The 27297-nt window shown below is 39.6% G+C and overlaps 1 protein-coding gene across 1 annotated transcript in view; it reads right to left on the bottom strand.

Moving 5' to 3' along the window:
- Nucleotides 1-799: 799 nt before the first annotated feature.
- The window catches only part of LOC132830456 (calcium-binding protein 8), a 360349-nt gene continuing 333851 nt past the window's right edge, over nt 800-27297 (bottom strand). Inside the window, exons 5-6 of the mRNA XM_060848180.1 lie at nt 14294-14447; nt 800-1065 (exon numbers count right to left, since the gene is read on the bottom strand). Of these exons, the coding sequence (XP_060704163.1) occupies nt 938-1065; nt 14294-14447 (282 nt within the window). The 3' untranslated portion in view covers nt 800-937. The remainder of the gene's footprint in view (nt 1066-14293; nt 14448-27297) is intronic.

The raw sequence follows: 27297 nt of genomic DNA on the forward strand, positions 1-27297 counted from the left end.
AATTAGTCAAGGGTGTTCCCAAACTTCCAAAAGCCCTTTCCTTTATAGCTGTGCCAATGATGCCATCACTGTTTTCGCCTGTGAAGTACTGTGAAGTAAATCTGGGAATGCTGATGATGGTAGAAACACTGAAATTATTAGGTTCAGTGACGCAGCAGCAGGCTGTTTTGAAGATAAGCTCTTCTTTGTGAGTCAGAAGTAGCCATTGTTTCTAGCCACCATTGGAATTGTTCACTCTGCACCAATAGAGGGCAACATTGGCGTGGTTCGAACTCAGTCATGAGCAGCAGTCCGGCAGATACAAGTCATATATTGCAAACATTCATATTTATGCACTTGCTGTCACTGGCTTATGAGTTGTCAATGCAAAACCGCACAGTACTAAATACTTGAGATGGAGCGACTTTATCGTATACTAGTTCTCTGATAATGACCGTGTATGCTTTAAATGATCAAATCGGTACCTCAGACTGAACAGATGTTAATAGAAGAACACCTTGGAGTTTGATTTTCCTTTGTTGACTAATCTCGCAAAGACAATCACAGCAGTGAAAAGTACGTTTTGCTAGTCATACTGATGGTTTCGCTAACATTAGCAGGTGGAGAAAAAGTATTACAAAATCATGATCCACTCTTACCCCTCTCGTGTTTTACTACCAGTCGTAGCTATAATTCAGAACTTCTGTACTTCTTTATTATAAAAATCAGCCTTTAATAATTCAGCCCTTTAATAAAAAAATCCCCATCTGCGGGATTCTAATTGTGTGAACCTAAAAAGAATCACTTCAATTTTGGGCTCCATGTTCCTAGTAGAAATATATTCTACTCTTATTTACAACACCCTGTGATCCTAATCCAGGAGTCTGCTGGAGGTTACCCAATGAATGGCATCCGTGCAAAGCCAGTTCATGCCAATAGTTGCTGATTGGTAAGGTAGCTATTCCATGCCGTTCCTGAGAATTTGATTTGCTGCAATCAACATGACACTGATGATGAAAGCCACACCAAATGCGCAGATCAAGCTCTTCCTCACACACGTCTGTCTGTTCTTCTTCTGTGAATGCACTGACAGAAGCAAAGAAGAAAGCTGTGATTCAGAGTTTAAAATTCATACAAATACACCCCATGCTTTCAACATACCACAGCTTTAGACAAGCAACAGATCTGGGTTACTCTAAATAAAACAGACAAATCCGCTTCCAATTGCACTCAAGTCTTTGTAGAAGCAAGGGTGGGCATTACAGAACAATTTTACCAATTTAAGAAATCATACAAACCGTGATTTCTGCTGCTCTCCAGTGTCTGTTATGCATTAGTGGCCATTAAGAAAGACATTACAAATAATTTTAATGTTTCTTTAAAGAAAATAGTTGCACTTCTAGATGGATCACATTGTTAGTGTGCTGCACCTACAGTAGGGAACGTAGCCAAAGGGACCAGGAAGATTCAAGGTTTGATCATTATTTCATACTGATCTCAGCCAGTGCAGTACGAGTGGTTAGGCTGCAAGTTGAATGGAAGGTCAGAGGGGAAAACCAACTGAAATGCTCAAGATAACGGCCCAAGATTCCTGTATGCATTGATGTGACCAACTTTGGGTGAGATTCTGATTATTTTAGAATTAACAACTATCAGGAGTCAACTGTGAGGAGTGGTCCTTTGGCTGAGGTACCAACGGATGTCTGGGTCCAGCACTCTGAGAAGAAAGTTGCTACAAAAACATTGATAAAGAAGAAGCCAGAATCATTTCTGCTACTGGAAGCTAATTCAAGCCCTCAATGGTACTACCCAGAAACAACTTGGCTTGTATTTGCTATTTGTAAAATGAGACAAAGCTGTACAACATAACCTTGATGCCAAATAAATAGAACTGAGATGTCACCTTTTGTTATAAAACTTTAAGTCATCTGAGAATGTGACTTAAAAGAAGTTCTGGGATTTACATATAAAAGAACTGAAACCAGCAAACCATTTATAAAAGATTAAAGACATAACAATCTAGGTTTGTTCAATGTATTATTGTATCACTGTAATCTTTTGCTATAGTCTTATGGTCCTGCTTCACAACCTGATGAAGAAGCAGCACTTTGAAAGCTAGTGTAAGATTAGATTAGATTACTTAATTTTATAGTGTGGAAATAGGCCCTTCGGCCCAAAAAGTCCACACCAACCCTCCGAAGAGCAACCAACCAGACCCATTCCCCTACATCTAACACTATGGGCAATTTAGCATGGCCGATTCATCTAACCCGCATATTTTTGGACTGTGGGAGGAAACCGGAGAACCCCACGCAAACACAGGGAGATGGTGCAAACTCGACACAAACTTGGTGGGAATTGAACTTGGGTCTCTGGCGCTGTGAGGCAGCAGTGCTAACCACTGTGCCACCCACGCTGTGCTTCCAAATAAACCTGTTGGACTATAATCTGGTGTTGTGTGATTTTTAAAAGTTGTCCAAACAGAAACAGATTTGATGACAAATTAGAGTCCTACTTTATTTGGCTTTCAAGAAATGTCCATTTTTAATAATGTTGAAATAAAAGGAGCCTATCTTTAGACCAAAGTTTAATTAAGTTATTAGGTTTTACTAAGGTAAAAATGGACTTTGATTTTATAATATAAGTATCTGTTTTTTCTGGAGAAGCATTGTATTTCATTTTATTACAAAATAGACAGAGTTCCTGTTTATTCCAAAAGGACACCATTAATAAATAGTTACAAGTTTGGTAGCCCATTTATAATGACTTAAAGGGAGCCTGGTTCCATTTATCTTCAGAAAGAAAAAGGGAAAGCACTTTCACTTCCATCTTACCAAATGACAAGACTGAAGCAATGGTAAGAAGTCAGTCATGAAATCCCTAGTCCCATTGTTAGAAATTGGATTACAATGTCAAATTCCTCACAAAATGGCACTGCATAAATGAATACTTTGAAGGGTACACATTGTGAAAGACCAATTTACAGATGAAGTAGTTTTGAAGGGTCATAGAGGTCAGTGTTATGATAAGAAGAGCAAGATAGTAAGATGTTGAGAGGAAGATGGTCAAAATAAAAAGTTCAAATTATTAAACTGATGGTTTCAAGAATAGTAACATCTAACAGTGAAGCTGGTTAACATCCTCTGACTTTATGTCTTTCCCCAATATAATTCACAAAGAAAAAATAAATAATGAGTTGAAGGAAAAGATTAATGAAGGTTTAAAGGAGCTGTCTGCAAATCTTGAGGGGATATTTATTTGCTCTGTTTCAGCAATATTGTAATAGTATGGACATTTCCTTTGTTACTTTTGGAAAGGATAAATGCAGTTGAATATTTGATGAAAACACAAGGCAACTGGTTGTTCTTCCTGGTTTTTAGAACTGTATGATTATGTGATAAAATAAATTATTTTACAGTCCTTAAAGGGATTCCCTATTTGTGACTTGGCTTCCATTATATAGTGAGGTCCTTGATGCTCTGCAGGAAGTAGGGTGTCTCATTACATTGAGTGATGGAACGGGCTCAATACATTGAATGGCCTGCTCCCACTCTTATTTGCACGTTTCTGTAACAAATTACTGTAGTGTATTTCATACCTGCCTTCAGGGCAAAACATGTTTCAAAATGGATTCCTTTTTTTCAACAATTCCTTTGGCTTCATGCCAACACTCCCTCAGTTGTTATGTTTGGCTTGACATCCTTGAGCCATTGTGAAGCACTTTAAAAATTATTCTATGTTAATCGCCTGACATTTGTGGCTGCAAACCAAGAACTACTCTTAAATATTTGCGATATTGTTTTATTTCTAATATAATTCTTGTACATTAATTGTACTGTTAGCTTCAGCAATGATGCTATGATGTTTTCCATCTGACAAACTGAGTGAAATGGCTAATAGATATGGTCACTACTGCTTATCAATGATGGCAATAAGAAGCTTAAAAGTGTGTAAAAGACAATAATTACACTTTACATCAATTTTACTGCTTCATTATAGAAAGTTCATTGTATTATTTCACAACCAGTATAATATTGAAGATGTGAGCTGTTGTTGTTTTGAGAAGACCACAGACAGCAGAGAAGACTAAGGGAAGGTTTAATAGAAGTTTCATGAATTATGAACCATTAGGGTCAGTTGAAGAGGGAAAGGCATTTTACTCATGAGAATAAACTAAGATTTGAGGAAACATTCCTTACACAGGGAGATTTTTGAACAGGAAATGTTTTGTACAGGGATTGGGTTAAGATTATTGCATTCTTAAGGAAATAGTCAATAGTGATTTGAGGCAGGTTTTGCCAATTTCCTCATCTGTTCACCGAGCTGGGAGTTTTTGTTGCAAACGTTTCGTCCCCTTTCTAGGTGACATCCTCAGTGCTTGGGAGCCTCCTGTGAAGCGCTTCTATGCTGATTTTTTTAGTACCACAGTCCTAAATTAATCATCCTGATTTGCTTGTTCACTGTAACCAGTATGTTCCCCTGCCTCAATTTCGATGGTTGACTGTCACTGTTCAGATGTACAAATTATGAAGCTCTTTTTGGCTCATCTATGGGCAAGTGGTTGTATCTTTGTTCTATCCCCAGCAAGAGTTAGCTCAATGGAGAAAAAGGGGACAGTTTCTGCAAATATAATGCATGATATCGTGGATGTCCAAATAGGCAGCAGTTTTGGTCATTTTTTCTTTCCATTCTTACAAGTAAATCTTTCTTATGACTCCTTGTGTAATTCCCTGCCCAGAAGATGACTGGCCTGTTTCCCAGGCACCATCAGTTGATTTCTCGAGTGACTCAGTTGCCCGTGCATCCGAAGAGCTCCAGCTCTGCTTCTTGCTGTTTATTTCTGTTCCTTTTTGTGAGGGCAGCAAAGATTCAGCCTCACGTATTTTTAGGTTTCCATTTGTAGAACCAGAGACAGGATATTGATATTTAAATTCCAAAGGGAGCTATGAGTCAAGAGATAAAGATGTCTTGTGCCAATTTAAATTAAAATTCCAGGATATCCTTCTGGCAGTCTAAACTACAATACATGATCATTCCCCAATCATAAAACCTCAGTTTTCCCACCGGATTGGAAGCTGGTGGTGTATTTCTTTTTTAGATTCACCAAGTGTCAGCACCTGGATTGTTTTACACTGAATTGGTCAGATCAGGGTTTGACAACCTTCAGGAGTCAACTGTGGATTTCAAAGTCACCCAAATATAAAGCCAGTGCTTGCATTTAGAATACAAAGAAGCTATTGAAATTCAGCATTACATAACTGACAATATCAGTATGCATTAAAGCTATGAAGAATATAATCCAGCAACTGGAGGCAATGTACATCAGACAGTTCTGAAAACCTGAGTTTTTAGCAATCTTGCTTCCTAATCTCATAGAGTTGGCAGAAATTTTAATTAATTTTGTGACTCACCAGCATGTTGCACAGCTTTATTCGCAGATGGATGAGCTATGTAAAGATTCAGCTGGTCCGAAAAAGCATGTTCATTATATATAGTTTGTCCTGGCCTCTTATAGTTCATTTTAGAGATATGAGTTTCAACCAATCCCTTCGCCAAACTATGTGCTTATTGAAGATCTCTGATTTTGATAGTTTCTTGTTGGTGCTGAAATGACAGTCCAATCTGAGTTGAAGCTTTAAAGGGGAGTCTACCCTGGCCTAAAATAATATGATCTGAACAGCACCCCAAAATGTGTTCTCAAGGGTTGCTACTGCTGCTGTGATTATAGAGAAAGCCAACTTGCAAATGTGACAATTTTCTGTTTGCAACTGTGACTTCTAAAGTCTCAAATGCTTTTTCAAAATGCATTAATGCAGACACTTTGAGGCAAGAAAATGCCCCAAGGCATATAATAAGGCTAAAAAGGAGGGCAGTTTGTTCAATTGTTTCAAAGATGTGGGTTAGTGTGTTAGGTACTTGGGTGAAGGGAGTGTAGGATAACAGATGGGTGAGGGGCACAGCTGGTGGTGAAGTGGGGGAGACGATAGGGTGGGTTGATGCTGGGGAGAGAGGAGGATTGAGTGTTGTTGGCATGTCCAATATCTGAGTGGTACACTTTCAAGTTGGAAAGATGTGATAAGGACAGTCCCACAGACACCAATGCCAGGGCTCCAACTATTTCCAATTTATACTGCTGACTAGCACAAAGGAACTGAATGCACGGTTGCTAACTTTGCAGATTACAAGATTAGGTTGAAACTTAATAAGTGCATACAGACTCTACATAGGGACATCGATAGGTTAGTGACAGAATAAATATTTGGCAGAGGGAGTAAAAACTTAGTAAAATGTGATCTTGCCCACTTTAGCATGAAGGATAGAAAACTAGCATATTATTTAAATGGAGAGAGATTGTAGAATTCACATACAGAGGGTATCCTCAAACACGAATCACATAAAGTAAGTTTGCACATACAGCAGGTGATTACAACGACAAATGATATATTTTGTATTGAAAGTTGGAATTTTTTGTGACAGTTATATAGAATTGGTGAGGCCATTTCTGAAGTACTATGTATCATTCTGATTTTCTTATTCAATAAAAGTGTTAGCAGCAGTTAGAAAATGAACCAGTATCCATTGAACCAGTAGCTATTATTGAAACATGTACAATCCTGACAGGACTCCACATGGGTGGATGCTGAAGGGATATTTTCCTTGTAGGAGAGACAAGAACAACGTTACATGGTTCAAAAATAAGTGGTCTTCCATTGGTGATAGAGAAATGAGGAGAAATTATTGGCTCATGAACCTTTGGAACCCTCTTCTTCAAAGAACAGTGGAGATAGAGTCGTTTAATATGATTAAGGCAGTGATAAATAGATTCTTGCTTGACAAGAGAGTAAAGATTATTGGGGGCAGGCAGGAATGTGGAGTTGGTGCCATAAACAGATCAGTCATAACTTTATTCACCAGTAAAGTCAACCGCATGATACCAAATAGCACACTGGGGAAGCAAAGGCCTACTGGTATTATCGCGAGACTGTTAATCCAGAGACCCAGGTAACGTTCTGGAGACCTGGATTCAAATCCTGCCACAGCAGATGGTGGAATTTGAATTCAATAAAATTCTCGATTTCAGAGGAATGATGATCATGAAACCTTTGTCATAGTCATACAGATACACAGCATGTAAACAGACCCTTCGATCCAACTTTTCCATGCTGACCAAATATCCCTCCTTCCTATTCATATACCCATCCAGATCCTTAAATACTGCAATTGTACTAGTCTCCACCACTTCCTCTGACAGCTCATTCCATACATGTATCACCATTTGCAGGAAAGAGTTGCCCCTCAGGTCTCTTTTATATCTTTCCCCTCTCACCCATTACCTATGTCCTCTAGTTCTGCGCTCCCCCAACCCAGGGAAAAGAATTTGTCTATTTATCCTATCCATGCCCCTCATTATTTCCTAACCGTCTATAAGGTCACCCCCTCAGCCTCTGTCGCTCCAGGGAAAACAGCCCTAGTCTATTCAACCTCTCCCTATGACTCAAATCCTCCAACCCTGGCAACATCCTTGTCAATTGTCAGAAAAACCCATCTAGTTCATTAATGTCGTTGAGGGAAGGAAACTGCCATCCTTGCCTGCTCTGGTCTATATGTGACTCCAGACTCACAGCAACATGGTTGACTCTCAACTGCCCTCTGGGCAATCAGGGATGGACAACAAATGCTAGCCTAGACAGTGATACCTTCATCCCGTGAATGAATAAAAAAAACACATTCCTGCTCCTAATTCATATGTTTGTACGCACCTATGCCCATAAGTTCACATTTATCAAGGATGCGCTTTGTGAGCAGCTGGATGATGACAGCAGAAGTGAAATGGAAGGTGACAGTAACCTCAGAATAGAGAAGCATTTACAATATCAGCTAGAATTAGGGGTGGGGCACTGCCAGGAAGAAATGATACAGTTTAATGGGAATGGGGTTAAAAAAGCAGAAGATGAGTCTCATGGATTTGGAAAGGATTGATGAGGAATAGGAGATGCCAGACAAACTTATGAGGTCAATGTTAGGACAGGAAGCTTGTCTTGATGAAGAAAGCAATGCAACAGTGGCAGCCATATGCACAGTCCTCAAACTTTGTGAGAAAGTATTCATAAGTTCAAGTTCAATCTTTGGGTAGTGCTCTATGTGAATCTCAGCTTATTCATTAGTGAGGAGAGGAGACAATGATGGTCTTCCTCCTGATCACTGTGCAGTTCTCACACATGTCAATCTGTCTCATAAAAGGATCAGGTTCTACTCAAATGCAATGTTTAGCCATATATACACTTTTGATCTGTCTCTAGCAACACTCACTCAATCCCCAAGCTGTGCATCCCCCCAATTTCATTCAATCCATCATCTTATCTGACATGTTAACAATAAAGCTTTTATCTTTTTTTCAACAGTTAAGGAGAGCAAGGTCCAACAACAAAACATCCTTCTCAACTCTCTTTCCCTTCATTTCTCTCTGACCCCATTTCTTTGTTTATTCCCTCTTCAACCTGTCTTCACAGTGCCCTCTGACATTTGCATCTCTGATGCTGAACAATCTTTCCTTAGCCAAGGATTCAGTTTTACCCCCTTACGCTAATTACCTCAGTGAATTTCAAGCATGGCACAAATCTGAGCTTCACTTCTGTTGCTTAAACCTCAATGCTGTCTCCTTTCACCATCAGTCCTTCTCCCACTTTCTCTGTCCATAATGAATCCATTCATCCATCTTCAACACTCTCCATACACCTGGATTCCTTCCTGGGTCACTTACCTGTTCTTGATCTTTTTACCGAGAACTATTGGTGTGACATTGTGTGTCTCAACTACTTAGCTCCTTTCACTCACTCTGAACTCACCATACTATGTTCTCTCAGATATAACCCTGCCATTGTTATCAAACCTGCTTAAAAGGGTGTTGCTGTTGTTGTCTGGCATGATACCACTGAACATCAAGCCAATGCTTCTAGATTGTCACTGATCTCATTGCTTCTAGAAGTCTTCCCCCCTCAGCTTTCCACCTCATAGTCTAAAACTCTGAGCAAGTAGCTTCAACTTCCTTTGCAAAATCCACAAACGAGTCTAGTCTGGGAGAATATCATTGCAGCTTCACTGCATATACTTCCTCCTACCTTGATTTTATTTTCTCTCCTTCTCCAGTCTCCTCACATCTTCATCAGTGACTCTCCAGATGGTCTGGATCATTTCAACAATTTCCGGCTTCCAGCCCCAACAGCTCCTCTTCACTGCTAAACCCTGTGCGTCTCACTCCCTACTAGGACAGTACAAGGGCTTTCCATTTCTCCTTTGAATGGAAGCTCAACCATTCCTCATTCATCACTACTCTTCTTTGGCTGGCTAATCTTGTTCTCACAATGAACCATTTCTCCTTTAACTCACTTTATAGCTACACTTTCTTGAAGGATCATAGAATCCCTATAGTGTGGAAGCAGGTCATTCAGCCCATCAAGTTCACACTGAACCCTCCAAAAAGCATCCCACCTAGTCCTATCTGACCCCATAACCCTGCATTTCCCACCTAGCCTGCACATCCCCAGACACTATGTTGCAATTTAGCTGGCCAGTCAACCTTACCATCTTTGTACTGCAGGTGGAAACCGGAACACCCGGAGGAAATACATGCAGACACAGGGAGAATATGCAAACTCCACACAGTCACTCGAGAGTGGAATTGAACCCGAGTCCCTGACACTGTGAGGCAGCAGTGCTACCCACTGAACCATCATGCTATCCCAAGGTGATACAAGGAGATAAAGAAAATGTCTTGTTCCAGTCACTCTACTCTTTTTCTGGTATTTTTATGACTATATCAGTACAATTTGCTGTCTAACTAAGAACTTAAAATCTTCTTCAAATTTTCTTCTAATTGCTGCCCCACTTCCACCCTCAACTGATCCATTCCCAATTATTTTGTATTCTCAATTTCTCTGTCCCCATTTCTGAGGACAGGCAATCAGCTAATATTCATTAGGAACCCACTGACTCTTGCAGGTATCTCACCTAAACTTCCTCACACATTGCTTTCTGCAAGGATTCCATTCCATTCTCTAAAACTGCTCATCTCAGTCATACCTATACTGATGATGGAGCTTTCCAGACCAGCGTCTCTTTCCTGAACTCACCTCCGGACTTCCCAAAGCTTGTCTATCATCTACAAAGCACATATCAGGAATATGATGGAATATTCCACTTACCTGCATGGGTGCAGCTCCAACAATACCTGACCAGCTTGACCAGCCAGGACATAGCAACTCACTTGATTGGTACCACATCCACAATCATGCACTCCCTCCACCACCAATGCTCATTACTAGCCGTGTATACTATTACAAGATGCGCTGCAAAGATTCACTAAAAATCCTTGGACAGAAGGTTCCAAATCGACAACCACTTACATCTAGAAGGACAAGGCAGAAGACACTTGCAAACACCACCACCTGCAAATTCCTCTGCAAGCCACTTACCATCCTGATTTGGAAATTTATCACCTTCCCTTCACAGTCACTGGATCAAAATCTTGGAACTCCCTCCTTAAGAGGGAGACAACTGACAGCATGTGGCCTGCAGCGGTCCAAGAAGGCAGCTCACCACCACCTTCTCAAGGGCAATAACACCCACATTGTGCAAATGATTAAAGTAACCAAGGAATTCCCAAAACCCCCGACAATACTCAACAAGCTTGACCATCCAGGCCAAAGCAGCTCACTTGATTGGCACAACACCCACAAGCATCCACTCCCTCCACACCAACGCTCATTAGCAGCCGTGTATGCTATCACAAAATTCATTGAAGTCATAGAGGTAGAGAGCTGTACAGCATGGAAACAGGCCCTTCGGTCCAACTCGCCCATGCTGACCAGATATCCTAAATTAAACTAGTCCCATTTGCCATCATTTGGCCATATCCCTCTAAACCTTTCCTATTCAGGAACCCATTCAGATGCCTTTAAATTTTGCAATTGTACAACCTCTTCCTTTGGCAGCTCATTCCATACACGCACCACCCTCTGCATGAAACAGTTGCCCCTAAGACCCCTTTTAAATCTTTCCCATCACACCCTAAACCTATGCCCTCTAGTTCTGGACTCCCCCAACCCAGGGAAAAAACTTTGTCTATTTACCCTATCCATGCCCTTCATGATTTTAAAAATCTCTATAATGTCACCTCTCAGCTGCCAACGCTCTAGGGAAAACAGTTCCACCTTATTCAGCCTCTCCCTATAGCTCAAATCCTCCAAACTCCTGGTAACATCCCTGTTAAATTTTTCTGAACCCTTTGAAGTTTCACAAGATCCTTCTGATAGGAGTAAGACTAGAATTGCACGCAATATTCGAAAAGTGGCCTAACCAATTTCCTGTACAGCCACAACATGACCTCCCAACTCCTATACTCAATGCTCTGACCAATAAAGAAATGCATAAAAAATACCTTCTTCACTTTAAGGGCAGCACGGTGGCTCAGTGGTTAGCACTGCTGCCTCACAGTGGTAGGGACCTGGGTTCAATTCCTGCCTCGGGCAACTGTCTATGCGGAGTTTGCGCATTCTCCCCGTGTCTGTGTGGGTTTCCTCCAACAATCCAAAGATGTGCAGGTTAGGTGAATTGGCCATGTTAAGTTGCCCGTGGGATTAGGTGTAGGGGAATGGGGCTGGGTGGGTTGCTCTTCGGAGGGTTGGTGTGGACTTGTTGGACCAAAGGGCCTGTTTCCACACTGTAGAGAATCTAATCCTATCTACTTGTGACTCCACTTTCAAGGAACTATGAACCTGCGCTTCAAAATCTCTTTGTTCAGCAGCATTCCCCAGGACTTTACCACTAAATGTATAAGTCCTGCCCTGATTTACCTTTCCAAAATGCAGCACCTCACATTTATCTAAATTAAACTCCATCTGCCATCCCTTGGCCCATTAGTCCATCAGATCAAGATTCTGTTGTACCTTCTTCGATGTCCTCTACACATCCAATTTTGGTGTCATCTATAAACTTACCAACTTTACCTCCTAGGTTCACATCCCAGTTGACAGGTCTTCAACCATTTTCAACCCAATTCCTGAACTTCTGCTCACATCCCTTCCACTGCCTCCCAGAACTAACAAAGGCTATTTTATCCTCACCTTCTCTAGCCTACACATTGAATATATCATCTTCTAACAATGTCAAAGATATCTTCCCCATCAGTTCCTCTATAGTCCACCCCTCAACCTCTTTGCCCATTCCCATGTAACAACTGCCTTTTGCCCTCTGCCCTCTCCTCACCGTCCAAGGTCCCAATTACCCCTTCCAATTGAAGTAGTAATGAGCATGGGCTCATTTCACTGTCATGTACTGAATTTGTGCTCATGTCTGATGTCTTCTACACCGAAGAGACCACACAGACTAGGTAACTAATTTGTAGAACACCTCTCACAGATCCCTGGCATGATCCTGAGCTGAAAATGTGTTGCTGGAAAAGCGCAGCAGGTCAGGCAGCATCCAAGGAACAGGAGATTCGACGTTTCAGGCATAAGCCCTTCTTCAGGAATATGATCCTGAGCTCCCAATTACCTGCCATTTTAATTTTCCACCTTACTCAAATCTTGACATCTCTATCCTTAACCTGCTGCAATGACCCAGTGATGTCCACTGCAGGGCCTTGCAATTAGGAACTTTGCATCATATCAATGGATATAACAATGAGTTCAATAGTTTCAGACCATAAATTCTGTCCCACCACTTCCTTTTGTTTTCTTTTCCACATGCTGGTTTTAATCTTGTTCTTCAAGCTTTTGCTTTTGGATACAACAATTTTTTGATTCCTCACTATAATCATTATCATTCTAAAACGTTTATCTCTCTAGACCACCAACCTCTCTCAAACTCTCCTTTCATTCATTGTTTCCCCTTAGATTAGATTAGATTTACAGTGTGGAAACAGGCCCTTCGGCCCAACAAGTCCACACCGACCCGCCGAAGCGAAACCCACCCATACCCCTACATTTACCCCTTACCTAACACTATGGGCAATTTAGCATGGTCAATTCACCTGACCCGCACATCTTTGGACTGTGGGAGGAAACCGGAGCACCCGGAGGAAACCCACGCTGACACGGGGAGAACGTGCAAACTCCACACAGTCAGTCGCCTGAGTCGAGAATTGAACCCGGGTCTCCGGCGCTGTGAGGCAGCAGTGCTAACCACTGTGCCACCATGCCGCCCTAACTACTGTGCCACCGTGCCGCCCTAACCACTGTGCCACCGTGCCGCCCTCAAAGCATATTACATTTCGACCTTCCTTCAGTTTTGAACACCTTGAACCGGTGTTGCCTGAAGTCATGTTGAGGTTGTACAGGATGTTGGGGTGGCCTCCTGTGGAGTACTGGGTGCAGTTCTGGTAACTCTGCTATAGGAAGGATATTAAATTGGAGAGGGTTCAGAAAAGATTTACCAGGATGTTTCTGGGAATGGAAGGGTTGAGTTATAAAAATAGGCTGAGACTTTTTCACTGGAACTTAGGATGTTGAGGAGTGAATTTATAGAAGTTTATCAAATCATGAAGGGCATGCATAAAGTGAATTGCAAGGGTGTTGTCCCTCGGATGGGGGAGTTCAAAACTTGGGAGCATATTTTTAAGGTAAGCGGAGAAAGCTTTAAAAAGGACGAGGGGCAACACAGAGAGTGGGTTCATGTGTAGAATGAACTGCCAGAGGAAGTGGTGGATTCAGGTACAGTTACAGCATTTAAAAGACATTTGTATAAGTACTTGAATAGAAAAGGTTTGGTGGGATATGGGCCAAATACAGGCAAGTGGGACTGGTTTAGTTTGGTCAGCATGGTCAGCATGGACGAATTGGACAAAACGGTCTGTTTCCATGCTGTATGATTCTGTGACACTCTCACTATAACTACTGGTTACTCCCACCATTTCTGTTTTTGTTTCAGGTTCAGCTCTGCCTTCTCAAACTCATACCTAAAAGAGTAACAAGAGGGTGAGGCTCCACGGAACCACTGATACCCATACTGGCTTCAACTTTAATTTTAACAGAATGGGGAGGAGAGGAAAGAAATCTATTGCATTTGATTGAAATATGGGGAACAATGCAGACTTTTTGCAGTATTGAATTAAAAACATGGAAAGCCGTTAGCTGCGCTGAAAAATAATTGTGACTTTGCATGATAATTAAATAACATCAAAAGTTAAACCAATTCTCTTCAATAAAATTTGTGCTGTCCTTAATCTATTCCATTCTCTTCTTCAGCTCAGACTGACTGAGTGAACTTAAAAGTAATAATGAACTCAACCTCTGTTCAGCACATATAAGAGGCTTACCTTCAAATTCAGTATGACAGTTACTTGAACTTTCATTCAGACTTTCCTCCTCAGTAATGATGATGTTCTCAATATCTTTCATTGTCAAATGGTCCCGAAATGCATGAAATAATATGTGCTTCAGTTCTTCCAGTGTAATCCTCTGCATATCAAACTGATGGAAAAATAAGAATCAAGCTGAGTCCAGAATGACAAAATCTTTATGTATTTTAATGGGAGATGGAGTTCAAGTAAATTAGAATTTCTGTCTGAATTCCACACATAATTAATATTTCTTGACAAGGTCATTCTGAATCACATAGATTACTTCCACAGTTTGGAGATGTGGGTCAGTAGCTTCTGAATGCTTTATGAATGGTAAACAGATACAAAGCTGATCCATACAACTTAACTCTGTGATTTGCTGATTAAAATTATGGTTAATCATAGAAAAAGATAATAAAACATGTATTCACCTAGGAGAATACCATTCCTATAGAAAGATTCCTTCCAACTAAATATTGCAAAGACTGAAGATATTGTCTTCAGTCCCCATTACTGTGTTGGCCTTGCTCCCTTATCACCAATTTCAACCTTCTCTTTGGCAAAGATCTGAGTCTGGATCAGACTGCTCATAACCTTGGTTATCTGAGATAAACTTCAGACTACAATATCTGTATGATTACCAAGACTGCCCCTTCCACCTCTGTAACAATGCTAGATTCTTTCTCTGTATCAGCTCAGGTCTTGTTCACACCCTCGTTGATGTCCTCATTAGTTCTACAGAGTGGGCTATTCCAATGATTTCCTGGCTGGCTTCCTGTCTTCCACCTGCACAAAAGTTTAGTTCATCCAAACCTTTGCTGGCAAATCCTAAGTTTTGTCCAAGTTCCATTCACCTATTCCCCCTGAACTTGCTAATTTACATTGGCAACTGTATTGGCCTCATCCCAGTTCTGAAATTCTTGCCCATATTTGGAAAATCTTCCATTTCTTCATTTCTCCTCAGGTTTGTAACCTCCTCCTGCTAAGAATGATTTTAATCATTTAACCATTGGCAGACAAGCCTTCAGCTATCTCAGCTCAAAGCTCTGAACTTTCTTACCAAAATCTTTCTGACGGTGTGTCTATGTCTCTCTATTAAGATGCTCCTTAAAACCTACACTTTTGATAGCTTTTCATTGTAATTCTTAATTTTCTCCTTTTGTGGTTTGGTATTGCAATTGGTTGTTGCATTAGAACATATTTTACAATGTAACATATTTTGTACTTTTAACATAAATATAGAGGAGATTAAAACTGCAGGAAGAAATCTGACACCTTATGTGCTACAAAATACATCAGTCAGTCAGCAACCATTTTCTCAAAACCCAGTTCATATTCTCTTTTTTAATAAAAAATATTTTCTTCACATTTATTGATGATATCTCTCTGCACTGTTTTGCTCCAGGGCAGTTTATAAAAGCATCTATTTCTCCAATTTATGTGTCAGCTTGATTCACCGACAGTCTTCTCAGCTGTAAGTTAGAAGGATTTGAATGATCAAATCTCAATTTGAAACTTGAGCACTTCTTCCAGATTGACACTTAAGTGTATTTTCAAGGGAATGGTACATTGCGGGAGGAGCCTGCTTTCAAATGAGATACTAAATTTAGATACCAACCATTCCAAACACCATAAATAATGGCTTGGCACACCATGTAAAAGCAGAGTGTTCTCGTGCTGCCCTGAAAAACAATTTGACTTCATGCAACAGCAATAAAATCAGTAAGTGCTGGAGAATATCAGACGGATTATCTTGCAAATATCACAACCAGGTTAATAATACCATTGATAATCTTGCTTACTACCAAAAATTCAGAACAGGGGAAAAAATGGTAATTGGAGAAACAAAAAGAGAACTTGAGAAGAGACTGGCAGTTAACACAAAAGGGAATTTAAAAGTCTTCTACAGATACCTAAATAGTAAAAGGAGGCCAAATAGTCACCAAAATAGTGATTTACAGATTGAGACAAGGCACATGGCAAAGGTACTGAATACACATGTACCTCTTTCTTTGTCAAGAAGAACAGATAAACTAAAAGAAAATGAAAAAGTAGATGTATTAGTCAGATCAGATTAAACCAGATGCATTTCAGAGTATGGAGGAAAAAGGACACAAGATTAAACTCAGAAACTACAAACCAGTCAGTTTGACCTTGGTGAGAAAGCTATTAGAAATTATTTTCTGGGACAAAATTAATAGTGACTTGGGCAAATGCAGATTGATTAAGGAAATCCAGCATAGATTTCTTATAAGTAAATTATATTTAACTACCTTGCTTGAGCTTTGTGATGAGGTAATAACAAGAGTTGATTAGGGTAGTACGGTTGATGTGGTGTCCATGGACTACTCAAAGCTTTTTGATTCAGACAAGCACAACAGATTGTCAGCAATCAAACAATAAAGGGGACAGTCACAGTCTGGCTGTGAAGTTGGCCAAGTGAAAGGGAACAGACAGTTGTACTAAATGGCTGTTTCTCAGACTGGAGAGAAGTTTATCTTGGGGATCCCAGGAATTGGTTCCAGGTCAACACTTTTCTTTACACTGATTAATGGATGAGGCTTGGATATGCAGAACACAATTTCAAAATTTCAAAGCTGTCACAAAATGTGGAACTATTGAGCACTGTGAAGAGGATGATGATAACATTTCAAAAGGATATGGAGATCTTGAAGAATTGACTCATACATGAAATAGATAAAATTCAGTACAAAACAGAAGTGAAACATTTTGGTAAAAAGAATGAGGTGAGCAGTAGAAGATAAAATATATAATTCTAAAAGGAGTACAAGATCAGAGGTAGCTGAAGCTATATATGTTCAAAATAGTTTCAGGTGGCAAGGTAGATTCAGACAGAGCTCTATGGCATTTATAAAATGAAGCATCAAGTACAACTTTGAGGCGGACCTTTATAAAACACTGCTCTGTCTCTCACCTCACGATTGTTTACAAATCTGAGCACAAAACCTTAGAAAGGAACTGAAGGCATAAAAGAGAACTTAAATAAGTATCATTTCAAGACAAGAGATTTCAGCTATGTGAACAGATTGAAGAAACTGCCCGTTCTCCTGTGAGAAGGCTAAGAAATGGATTGACAGAGGTGTTCAAATTAGGTGGGACCTGCACAGAGTGGTCAAGGAGAGAACTAAAGGGCACCAATTTATAGTAAATGACAAAAGAATCAAGGCAGCTCGAGGAGAAACTGTTTTTATGCAGCAAAGATCTGAAAGGCACTGTCTGAGAGTATAGTAGAGGCAGATTCAATGTGGCTTTAAAAAGAGAATTGGATAATTATCAAAGACAGAAACATATATGCAGGGCTGAAGGAACCATTAGGAGAACAAGACTAGCTTAGTTGCCCTCGACCTGCTGGTATAAAGTGGCTGCTTCATCTCCTCCATTGCAACTGACCACACATTGAAAATAATGCATTAGCTATAAGGCACTATGTCAATGTAAGTCTCATCTGTTACCTGTAGGTCCTTGCAGAATGCAAATTGGTTGTTGCATTTATTATAGCACAGTTACTGCATTTCAAAAAGACTTCATTGCTCACGAGAATGTTGCTGAAATGCAAGCTTTCTTTCTTTTGCTTCATTAGTATTCGTGGAAAATCCGGTACAAGTATTTGCAATTCCCCTCTCTCGTTCGTAAACTGTAGTGAAAGGAGGAAAATATGCCTGAAAGGATCTGAAGACACTTTCAAGCTTACATACTGCACAAGTCTTATGCAGAAGCAAGACCAGACAGATGACACTTGATTGCTAATTTTAACACACTTCGATTTATATTGTTGACTTAGATTTATTTCATATTATCACTTATACCTAGGTGCAGTGAAAAGTGGATAATGTCGCCACATTCCAGCGCCATCTTTGATTACAGGATAAATTACTGAATAAATTGTAAATACTGAATAAATTAATATTACATTGATAAAACTTACATTATGCTATAATATTACACTATAAATTATAAATAGCATGCAAAATTACCACCCTGCAAAAATGTTTCAAATGCATGAGCTTTAACTCAGACAAAATATTAAGCCATGAATTAACTTAGGATGGAAAAATGCCTGTGATTTACCACAGTTCGAATGGTCAATCTCAGGCGTACAGACATGGGCAGTACGAAGAGCAGGGTGCCACTTTCCCTTGGCAAGAGAATTCTCACCTGGACTGCTCTCAAGTTTCTCAAAGCGTGTGTTTTCGAGGCATATTATTAAAGGCTTGGCAGCAAGTGACAGATCTCCACATACTTTGATAGAAATAGTGCTCAGTCACAGGACAGAATAGGAGATTGAAAATTAAATATCCTAAAGAACAGGAAATGTAGGAGAATTTTATTTGACACCTGTGGTGTGAAAAATACTGGAGTCCATTAAAAAGAAAATTCAACAGTACTCGATGAGAATAATGACTTATATATTCCAGGAAATGCATGTAATACAGGCTTAGTCAAATAAATACTTGCATACTGGAAATTTTAACAAAACAACAGATTTATAGATCAGTAAAATATATTTTCACCTTCAGAAAGCCCTTGACAAAGGCTTTCGCAGGAAACATATGACCACAGTAAAAGCTTTCAAGATCCAAGATTGTAAATTGGATAATTAGCTGGCTTGATTATAAGAACAGAAGGCAGACATTGATATGTTACTAATTAGAAGTAGTGAGCAGTTTAGTCCCTTGGAAATGGTCCTATGGCCTTTTAGTGACCTTGATGAAAGTATGATAAATACAATGTCTAATTTTATAGGCAATAAGCTAAAAGCAGAATATTTCAAGGTAAAAGAATTGCTGAGAGATGGACTTACATACTTAGCAACTAGTGTGATCAATATTAAATCTTAATTCTCAATAATGTTAGGCACATTAGGGTTACACTGAATACTAATATTGAGTAGAAGCCATTAGGAAAATTCTGTTTCTGTGTTAGTAAATCAGTTGGTTGCAGTTAAAAGTTTCACGATATCACACTGTATATACATCATATTTGTCAAAATAAACACAATGGCTCAGAGGTTGGTGAGAAAATAATGGCAAGTTAAATATGGGCACCAATGTGTCATATGTGTTCTTAGACCAACTGTGAACAGCTAATGATTGTATTAGAGGGCTGTCACTAGTTTTCCTATCGATGTCAGTTCTAAGGATATAATTGGTTTTCTGTAATACAGGATGTACCACTAGTGACTTTTAATGAGAAGAGGTACTTGCTTAACAAAATATATTTTGTTGCATGCTAGCAATAGGAAAGGGTCACATTAGCTAGTTAGCCATATTAACAAACTATTGGGAGATGATGATGACACATCAGCCTCCGACATTAACTCTTTCAGGATTACTATGGCATACGACTTTGTGTAACGGCCTGAGCAAATTGAAGTGAGGATGATATAATTTGCAAGTTATGAATCACCAAAAATTGTTAAATTCTTTTATTATTATTCATGGGATCAGGGGGTCGCTGGTAAGGCCAGCATTTATTGCCCATCCCTAACTGCCCAGAAAGCAGTTGTGAGTCAACCACATTGCTGTGGGCCATGGAGTTGCATGTAGGCCACACCAGGTAAGGATGGCAGTTTGCCTCCCTAAGAGACATTAGTGAACCAAGTAGGTTTTTCCTGACAATTGACACTGGACTCACAATCATCATTAGAACTTAATCCTTGATCTTTTTTAATTCAAATTCCACATTACCTGGATTTACTGTCCAGTGATATCACTGGGCAATCACCTCCACTGAATGAGATTTTCCACATTAATCATTCAGTACATTTTTAACACGCCATTAATTTCAAAACCACAAAAGCAGCCACTAGTCTTCAACCTCTCCCACCGGCTTCAGAGATATGTTGCATTTGTGCTGTTATAAAAGAACTCTCCACAGAAAGTTAGGGCTAGTTATAAGTGATGCAAGGATCCTTTCAATAATGAGATTCATGTGCCTAATTTTTCACATAGTCCTTAACTTCCGCCAATGTTGCGGAAGTCTTAACAATGTACTTAGAAAATCATTTTATGATCAAACAAAGTCAACATGGTTCTACAAATTAAAGTTTATGTTTGACAAATTTATTAAACTCTTCTGAGGATGTGATTGCAGGCTCAGGATAATGGAGAACCAGCAGATGCAGAATACTTGGATTTTCAAAAGGCATTCAGTGAATTGCCCCACAACGGGCTAATATCAAAATTAAGGGAATGTAGAGCAGTGTGTGATATATTAACATGAATACAGGATTGGTTGATGAACTTGAAGCAGAGAGGAGAAAATAATCTGAACATTTTAGAATGGCTGTTTGTAACTAGTGGCATGCCACAATGATGAGTGTTAAACATCAGACATTTACAATTGAGACTGTAACAAAAACAGAAATTGTTGAAAACTGGAGATGATACAGCAAAAATTTATTATACATCACATTATCTTCTAGGTTTACACTAGGATGAGAGGGTAATAATTTTGGTCATTGCTCTTTGGAGTTCAGGTGACGTGAGACATTTCATTGAAAGAATAGCTTGACGGGCGAGACACAGAGGCTGTTCCCTCTGGTTGGGAATCTAGCTTTGAGTCATTTAGGGTTGGGGATACACCATTGTTGAGTATGTTTAAGACTGAAATAGAGAAATATTAAATCCCTTAAGGAACCAAAGGACAGAGGGAGTAGTTAGCAATAAGGAGCTGAGGAAGAAGATCAGCCAAATCATACTGAAGGTGAGGCAATCTTATATAGCCATATGGTCTAATACTCATCCTATTTCTTACAATCTTTGTTCTAAGAACAATCCTACTTTCTCTCACCCCTCCACAAGATGGAAACCTGCAAGCAAAACCCCTCTGCATTTATTTTAACCCCTCTTGAGATACTCAGCTCCAGCAAGTTCTAGGCCAATAATTAAGTTATATCTTAAGTAACAATGCCATTCGATAGGAGGCTTTCCCTTCCTGAAGTCCCACTACCTGATAATGCACAGCATCACCATGGACAGCAATGTAAGGGGTTGCAACCTCCATTCAGACCAAAACAGCTTCTTCTTGAGCCTGACAATGTGGTGTCAGTGCTATCTTCAGGCGTGCTGATTCAGTGCACTGAACTTGTACTGGGATACAAAGTAGCATCATAGCATGAGCATGCTGATGAACAGCATGAGCTCAGACTCCAAGTCGGAAATTGGAAGCCTTTAGTAATAAAACAAACACTGCATGTCAAATCCAATTTTATTAAAAATTTCTGCATGTGAATGCAAGATTTTCCAGTGAACGAATCTCCCCACTGTTCATCAGAAACTTATCCCTCGTGCATGCATTATAATTATGTATAATTAAGGGAAAAGAGTCAGAATGGCGCTTTATAAAATGTTTGATTAAAAAGGAGCACATTGATAAATTTTCTATTCTACAATGTGAAGACAGCAAAATAAGGAGCTTTGGATGAGTCTGAGTTGACTCCTGGGATTTCTTACAAATACATAATTTATGTATTTGGGGTAAGCTCTTCACCCATATTGGGTTTGATGCTGTGACATAGATACATCAATGGCTCTGAGAAATAGCTTAGATGAACAATGTTTGGCCACAAGGAAACGGGCAAAAAAAACACTTTTCTAAAGAGGATTTAAATTTATTTTTAATCTTTTCCAAAGGGAGTGGGTACCAAAGAAAAACACATTGCAAACATAATTATACTGATAGAAAATACTCTGTGGCCAAGTGGCGTGCAGTACAGTATCTGATCTTCCTATTTCATAGGATAAGGATGAGGTTATAAGAAAACAAATAAATATAAAGATGGCAATGTGACCCTTTGTGGATGCTCCAGATTTCATCCACTTGCCTCAACCTCATCGGCCTTGCTCACTGCCACACTCACCATTTAACTGTGTTTACAGTTACAGAGTCATAAAGGTTTGCAGCATGGCAACAAGCTGTCCAGTTTTCACAATTAATCCAGTCCTATTTGCTTGCATTTGATCTATATCCCTCCATATCTATTCTATTCATGTACCTGTCCAAATGTTTCTTCTTGACAAAATTGTACTTGCCTCCACCATTACCTCTGGCAGCCAGCTCCAGATAGTCACAACTCTCTGTGTGAAAAAAAAGCTGCCTGTCTGGACTCTTTTATAACTCTCACCTCTCACCTTACACCTATGCCCTCTAGTTTTAATAGAATCATAGAATACCTACGGTGTGGAAGCAGGCCATTCAGCCCTTCGATTTCACACTGACCCTCTGAAGAACATCCCACCCCATCCCTGTATTTCCCACAGCAAATCCACCTAGTCTGCACATCCTTCTACACTGTGGCAAATTTAGCTTGACCAATCCTCCAAACCAGCACATCTGAGGGTTATGGGAGGAAACCAGGGCACCCAGAGGAAAGTCACGCAGTCACGGGGAGAATGTGCAAACTCCACACAGACAGGAAGCAAACCCAGGTCCTGAGAGGCAGCAGTGCTAACCACTAAGCTACCGTGCCCCACTCAAGCTGCTTCTCTCCCACATTCAGTGCTGAGCGAGCAACAGAGGGAAGCAGCCTCTGATTGAATGTGTGTGAGGGGTGATGGGGGGGGGGGGGATGTTTTGTCTTATTTCCCTGATTTTGTCAGGAGATTTTGAGCCTTTTGTGGATCTGCCTAGCACCCCTGTATAACATACTTGGATGATGAATGATCACATCCAGTCTTTTTTGTAAATTCCCTCTTCCAATTTCAAGGTGAAAGCCTGGATGCAGATTTTTAGGTGACCAAATTAGTTGATTGATATCAGAATTAACAGTGATAATTGGGGTTCTGTTTTAGGCATTCATTGAATTGCAATTAATAAAGGCATGTGTCTCTGTTCATGACTTTGGGGCATTCCAATTCACTTCATAGTCTATGAAATACTTTTCAAATGCATTCTGTATTTTTTTCTTTTATTTTAAATGGGCATTGTTGACAAGGCCAGCATCTACTGCTCATCCATGGAGAAGGTGATAATGAGTGCCTTCTTGATCTGCAACAACCCTTGGCTGACAAAATATCCACAATGCTAAGAGGTCCAGCAACAGCAAAGGAACAGTCATATAATTCTGAATCAGGATGGTGTGTGATTTCACCAGGAACTTGCAGGTAGTGGTGTTTGCATTGATCTGTTGATCTTATAATTCCAAATGGACTTACAAAGTGCTGTTGAAGGAGCCTTGGTGAGTTGCTGAAGTGCTGCCTCTGCTCAATGATGGTGCTAATTACGTTGGCTGCTTTGGAATGGAAACCATGTTGTGGAAGTGCAAGTGTTGGACCAGGATAGACAAAGTTAAAAATCATCAGGACATTCCTGATGAAGAACTTATGCTTGAAACGTCGACTCTCCTGCTCCTCAGATGCTGCCTGACCGACTGTGCTTTTCCAGTGCCACACTTTTAGCCTCTGATCTCCAGCATCTGCAGTCCTCACTTTCTCAAAATTAAAAATCAAACAACACTAGGTTATAGTCCAATAGGTTTATTTGGAAATACTAGCTTTTGGAATGCTGCTCCTTCATCAGGTAACTAGTGGGGCAGAATCATAAGACACAGAAATTATAGGAAAAGATCAGTGTCATGCTATTAAAACGATATATTGAACAAACCTAGATTTCAGTTAAGTCTTTCACCTTTTAGAATGGGTTGCAGGTTTCAGATCATTAATATGTAAATCCCAGAACTTCTTTTAAGTCACATGCCTGAGATAACTTAAGGTTTGTAAAAAAAATTATATCTCAGCTCAGACAATGTATTAAAGATGTGAGGTTAGAGACTTTGTGTGTGTGTGTGTGTGTGTGTTTATTCAGAATTAATGAAATTTCCAACAGGTTTTGTGCAAGTCAGGGAAAGAAGGGAATGGTAATAACAAATAGCAAGGAAGATTTATTAACCAAGAGGCTGGGTCGCAGGAGTGACTAAATGAGAAAAAAAATGATGCTGAGTACTAAAAAGGCAGATAGTGTGGATTTGGAGAGATGCAATTGTATGTAGTGTAGTTGCTTGTGGTACAGTTGTTGGGTCCCTACCTCTGAGGCCAGGAGGCCTGAGTTCAAGTCCCACCTACTCCAAAGGTACACAACAATATCTTTGCACAGGTCGTATATTGTGAAACAACGGGCTTACTCTAGCCATATGAGCTTTACCATTGTAAAAGATTAACTTCACTTTGGTTTGCAGCAGCAATTAAACACATTAAATGAAACAGTATTCAGAGAGGTAAAGACACCACAGAAAATGGTCCTGAAGAGCTGCAAATGACAAAACCAGCATCAAGGTGGCTCAGAGGTTAGCACTGCTGCCTCACAGCACCAGGGACCTGGGTTCAATTCCACCTCGGGTAACTGGCTGTGTGGAGTTTGCACATCCTCCCCGCATCTGCATGAGTTTCCTCCCATAGTCCAAAGATGTACAAGTTTGGTGAATAGTATCCAGGGATGTGTAGATTAGGTGTATTACTCATAGGGATGGATTACTCTTCAGAAGGAAGACTTGTTGGGCCAAATGGCCTGTTTCCCCATTGTAGGGATTCTATGATTAACAGCACTTACCATCCAGGAAAAATGGGAGCAGTCATGATCTGAAATTGTTGAACTCATTATTAAGACTACCAAGCTGTAAAGTAGTTAGCTGAAAGATGATGTGCTCTCACTAAAAGCTGAGTATCTGATCTGTTGTGTATTTCAGGCATTTTCTGTTTAATTTCAGGTTTGTCAGCCCCTCTGAAATCGAAGAATTTCTTTCAGCCCCACATAAAGAAAGGTAACTATGAAATGGGAGCCCAGCTAAGAGTCAATCCTAGTAGCCAGGAACATTCCTGCAATGAGCAGACAATCTCACCCAAATGGGAAAGAACAGGAATCATTTCAAATGCAAGGATTACAAAAGTATTCGCAAGTTAATGCCCTGAGAAACCAAGAAGGACACCCCTTCTCTTATTTCAAATTTAATTTCATTCTCATTCCCATTATACATGGATTTTAAGCAAAGCATTTGAGAAGGTCTCACATTGCAGATGGTGAAGAAGAAGGCTGTAGGCTGTGGAACAAGTGGGCAGAAAAGTGATGAGGGGAACTCAATCCAGAGAGGTGTGAAGTAATGCATTGAGGGAAGCAATGGGGTAAAGTTGTAAAGGAGCAGAGCGATCTTGGTGGACTGCAAGTCCACAGATCCCTGGAGGTGACAAGAAAGGTATACAGAGTGATGAAAAAACATCCTTTATTAGCCAAATCATATGATGCAAGAGCAGGGAAGTTATGTTCAAACAGTACAAAACACAAACTCTCATTGCATTTTAAAATTAATGAATTGCTGAAAGTTAGAGATTTATGGACCAAGAACTGGGGAGTGGGATTAGGTTGGATAGCTCCTTTTTGATTGGCACAGACACAATGTGTTGAATGGCCTCTTTCCCTGCCATAAATTTCATTTATTTCTTTTTATATTTCTTTGTTTCCAACGTCTGGACACAGTGATGTAGAATCACTCTGATGCATGCTATCTCAGCCAATTGAGAATGTACTGTGATTTCAACATTTACAATGCCTGCAATTTGTAAAGTAAGAATGTAATTTAGCTTTCTGACAAATGGTTAAGATCTGAGGCCTGTTATTCCCTTTGCCTTACATTTCCTGAATTTGGAGGATGGCCAAATCCGTTTGGGCAGAGATTAAAGGCATTTCACACAACCTAACTAAAAGGTACCTGTATGCGCATAATTCAAAACATACTTGACACAAAAACACTCTAAATATTTTATACCATGCTAACAATATCAAAGCCAAGATTTTATTTGCTAACCAATTCATTAACCCAGATATTAAACAGAGTAAAGGGATGTCCTTGTTATTCCTTCTAAGACAGTCAACAGTTTAGGAGAGATAAACATATTTTGATAGCAATTACTTTATTTCCAGTAGGCTTGCATTCATACATTTCAGAGAGATATAGAAATATAATCGCTACTATTGCATAATGCTTGAAAAAAAGAGATTAAACAGTAAATTAAAAGTTAGCATAATAATATCACTGGTCCATTTGGAAAAAACTGATTGGACAAATTTAAACAGAGCTGCAATATTTAGTAAAACAGTGAGCCTTTTGCTCACTGCTCCTGGGATCTTTGCAGTTGTGCATCATTCCCCTTACTCCTGTCCAAAGTGCTTTTTTTTTGAATAATGCTCTCAACTAGGCCCTGTTTATCCTCTCATGTGCACATACAAGATCCTATGGTACATTTTTCCCTCAACACCTATTACTAAAAGATAGATTTTTAATGGTCATTTTGACAGTGCTACTTCTGGGACCACTGCTGTGTACAATTTGGCTGCAATTCTTCCAACATGACAGCATTGCCTGCTCTTCAAAAGTACTTCATTGTTTGAAAGCTTATTATGGAGTATCTTAGGGTTTGAAAGGTGATATCTCAATGCAAGATTTCTTTGCATCTCCTCAGTAGATTCTCTTCACAGTTGCAGTTGTGAATAACATACAAGATGAAAGTAGCTTTCCAATTGATATCAATTGTGTGCCTTTATTTAAAATTCATTGTCCTTCTTGATTTGGTATATATGGCACATGGGAGTTAAGGATTGAGGTGAGGCAGTGATAGGAGAATTCAGCCCTGACTATTCAGCCCTGAGCACAAAGATATTTGACGGAAATACCCGAAAGCATCAAAGCAAAACATTCTGTAAATGCAGTTAGTGCTTGAGGGTAATGTTTCAGTCACAGCATCTCTTCTGTTTTTATATGTTTTTTCAACATCACAAAATATTTACTTTTTATACTTTTTAAGGGACGAGCTAATTATCTTCTTTTACTTTATGCAAAAACATTAAATATTCATTTAATTTGCTGCCACTTTCCAAAACAACACTTAGCACAATGAGGTAAAACAAATCGATATTGAAATGGCAGAAAATAAACTGTCAACATATTCCATTAGAAATATGATAGGTGAGAT

The sequence above is a fragment of the Hemiscyllium ocellatum genome, chromosome 31 (genome assembly GCF_020745735.1).
Source record: "Hemiscyllium ocellatum isolate sHemOce1 chromosome 31, sHemOce1.pat.X.cur, whole genome shotgun sequence".
Lineage (NCBI taxonomy): Eukaryota > Metazoa > Chordata > Chondrichthyes > Orectolobiformes > Hemiscylliidae > Hemiscyllium > Hemiscyllium ocellatum.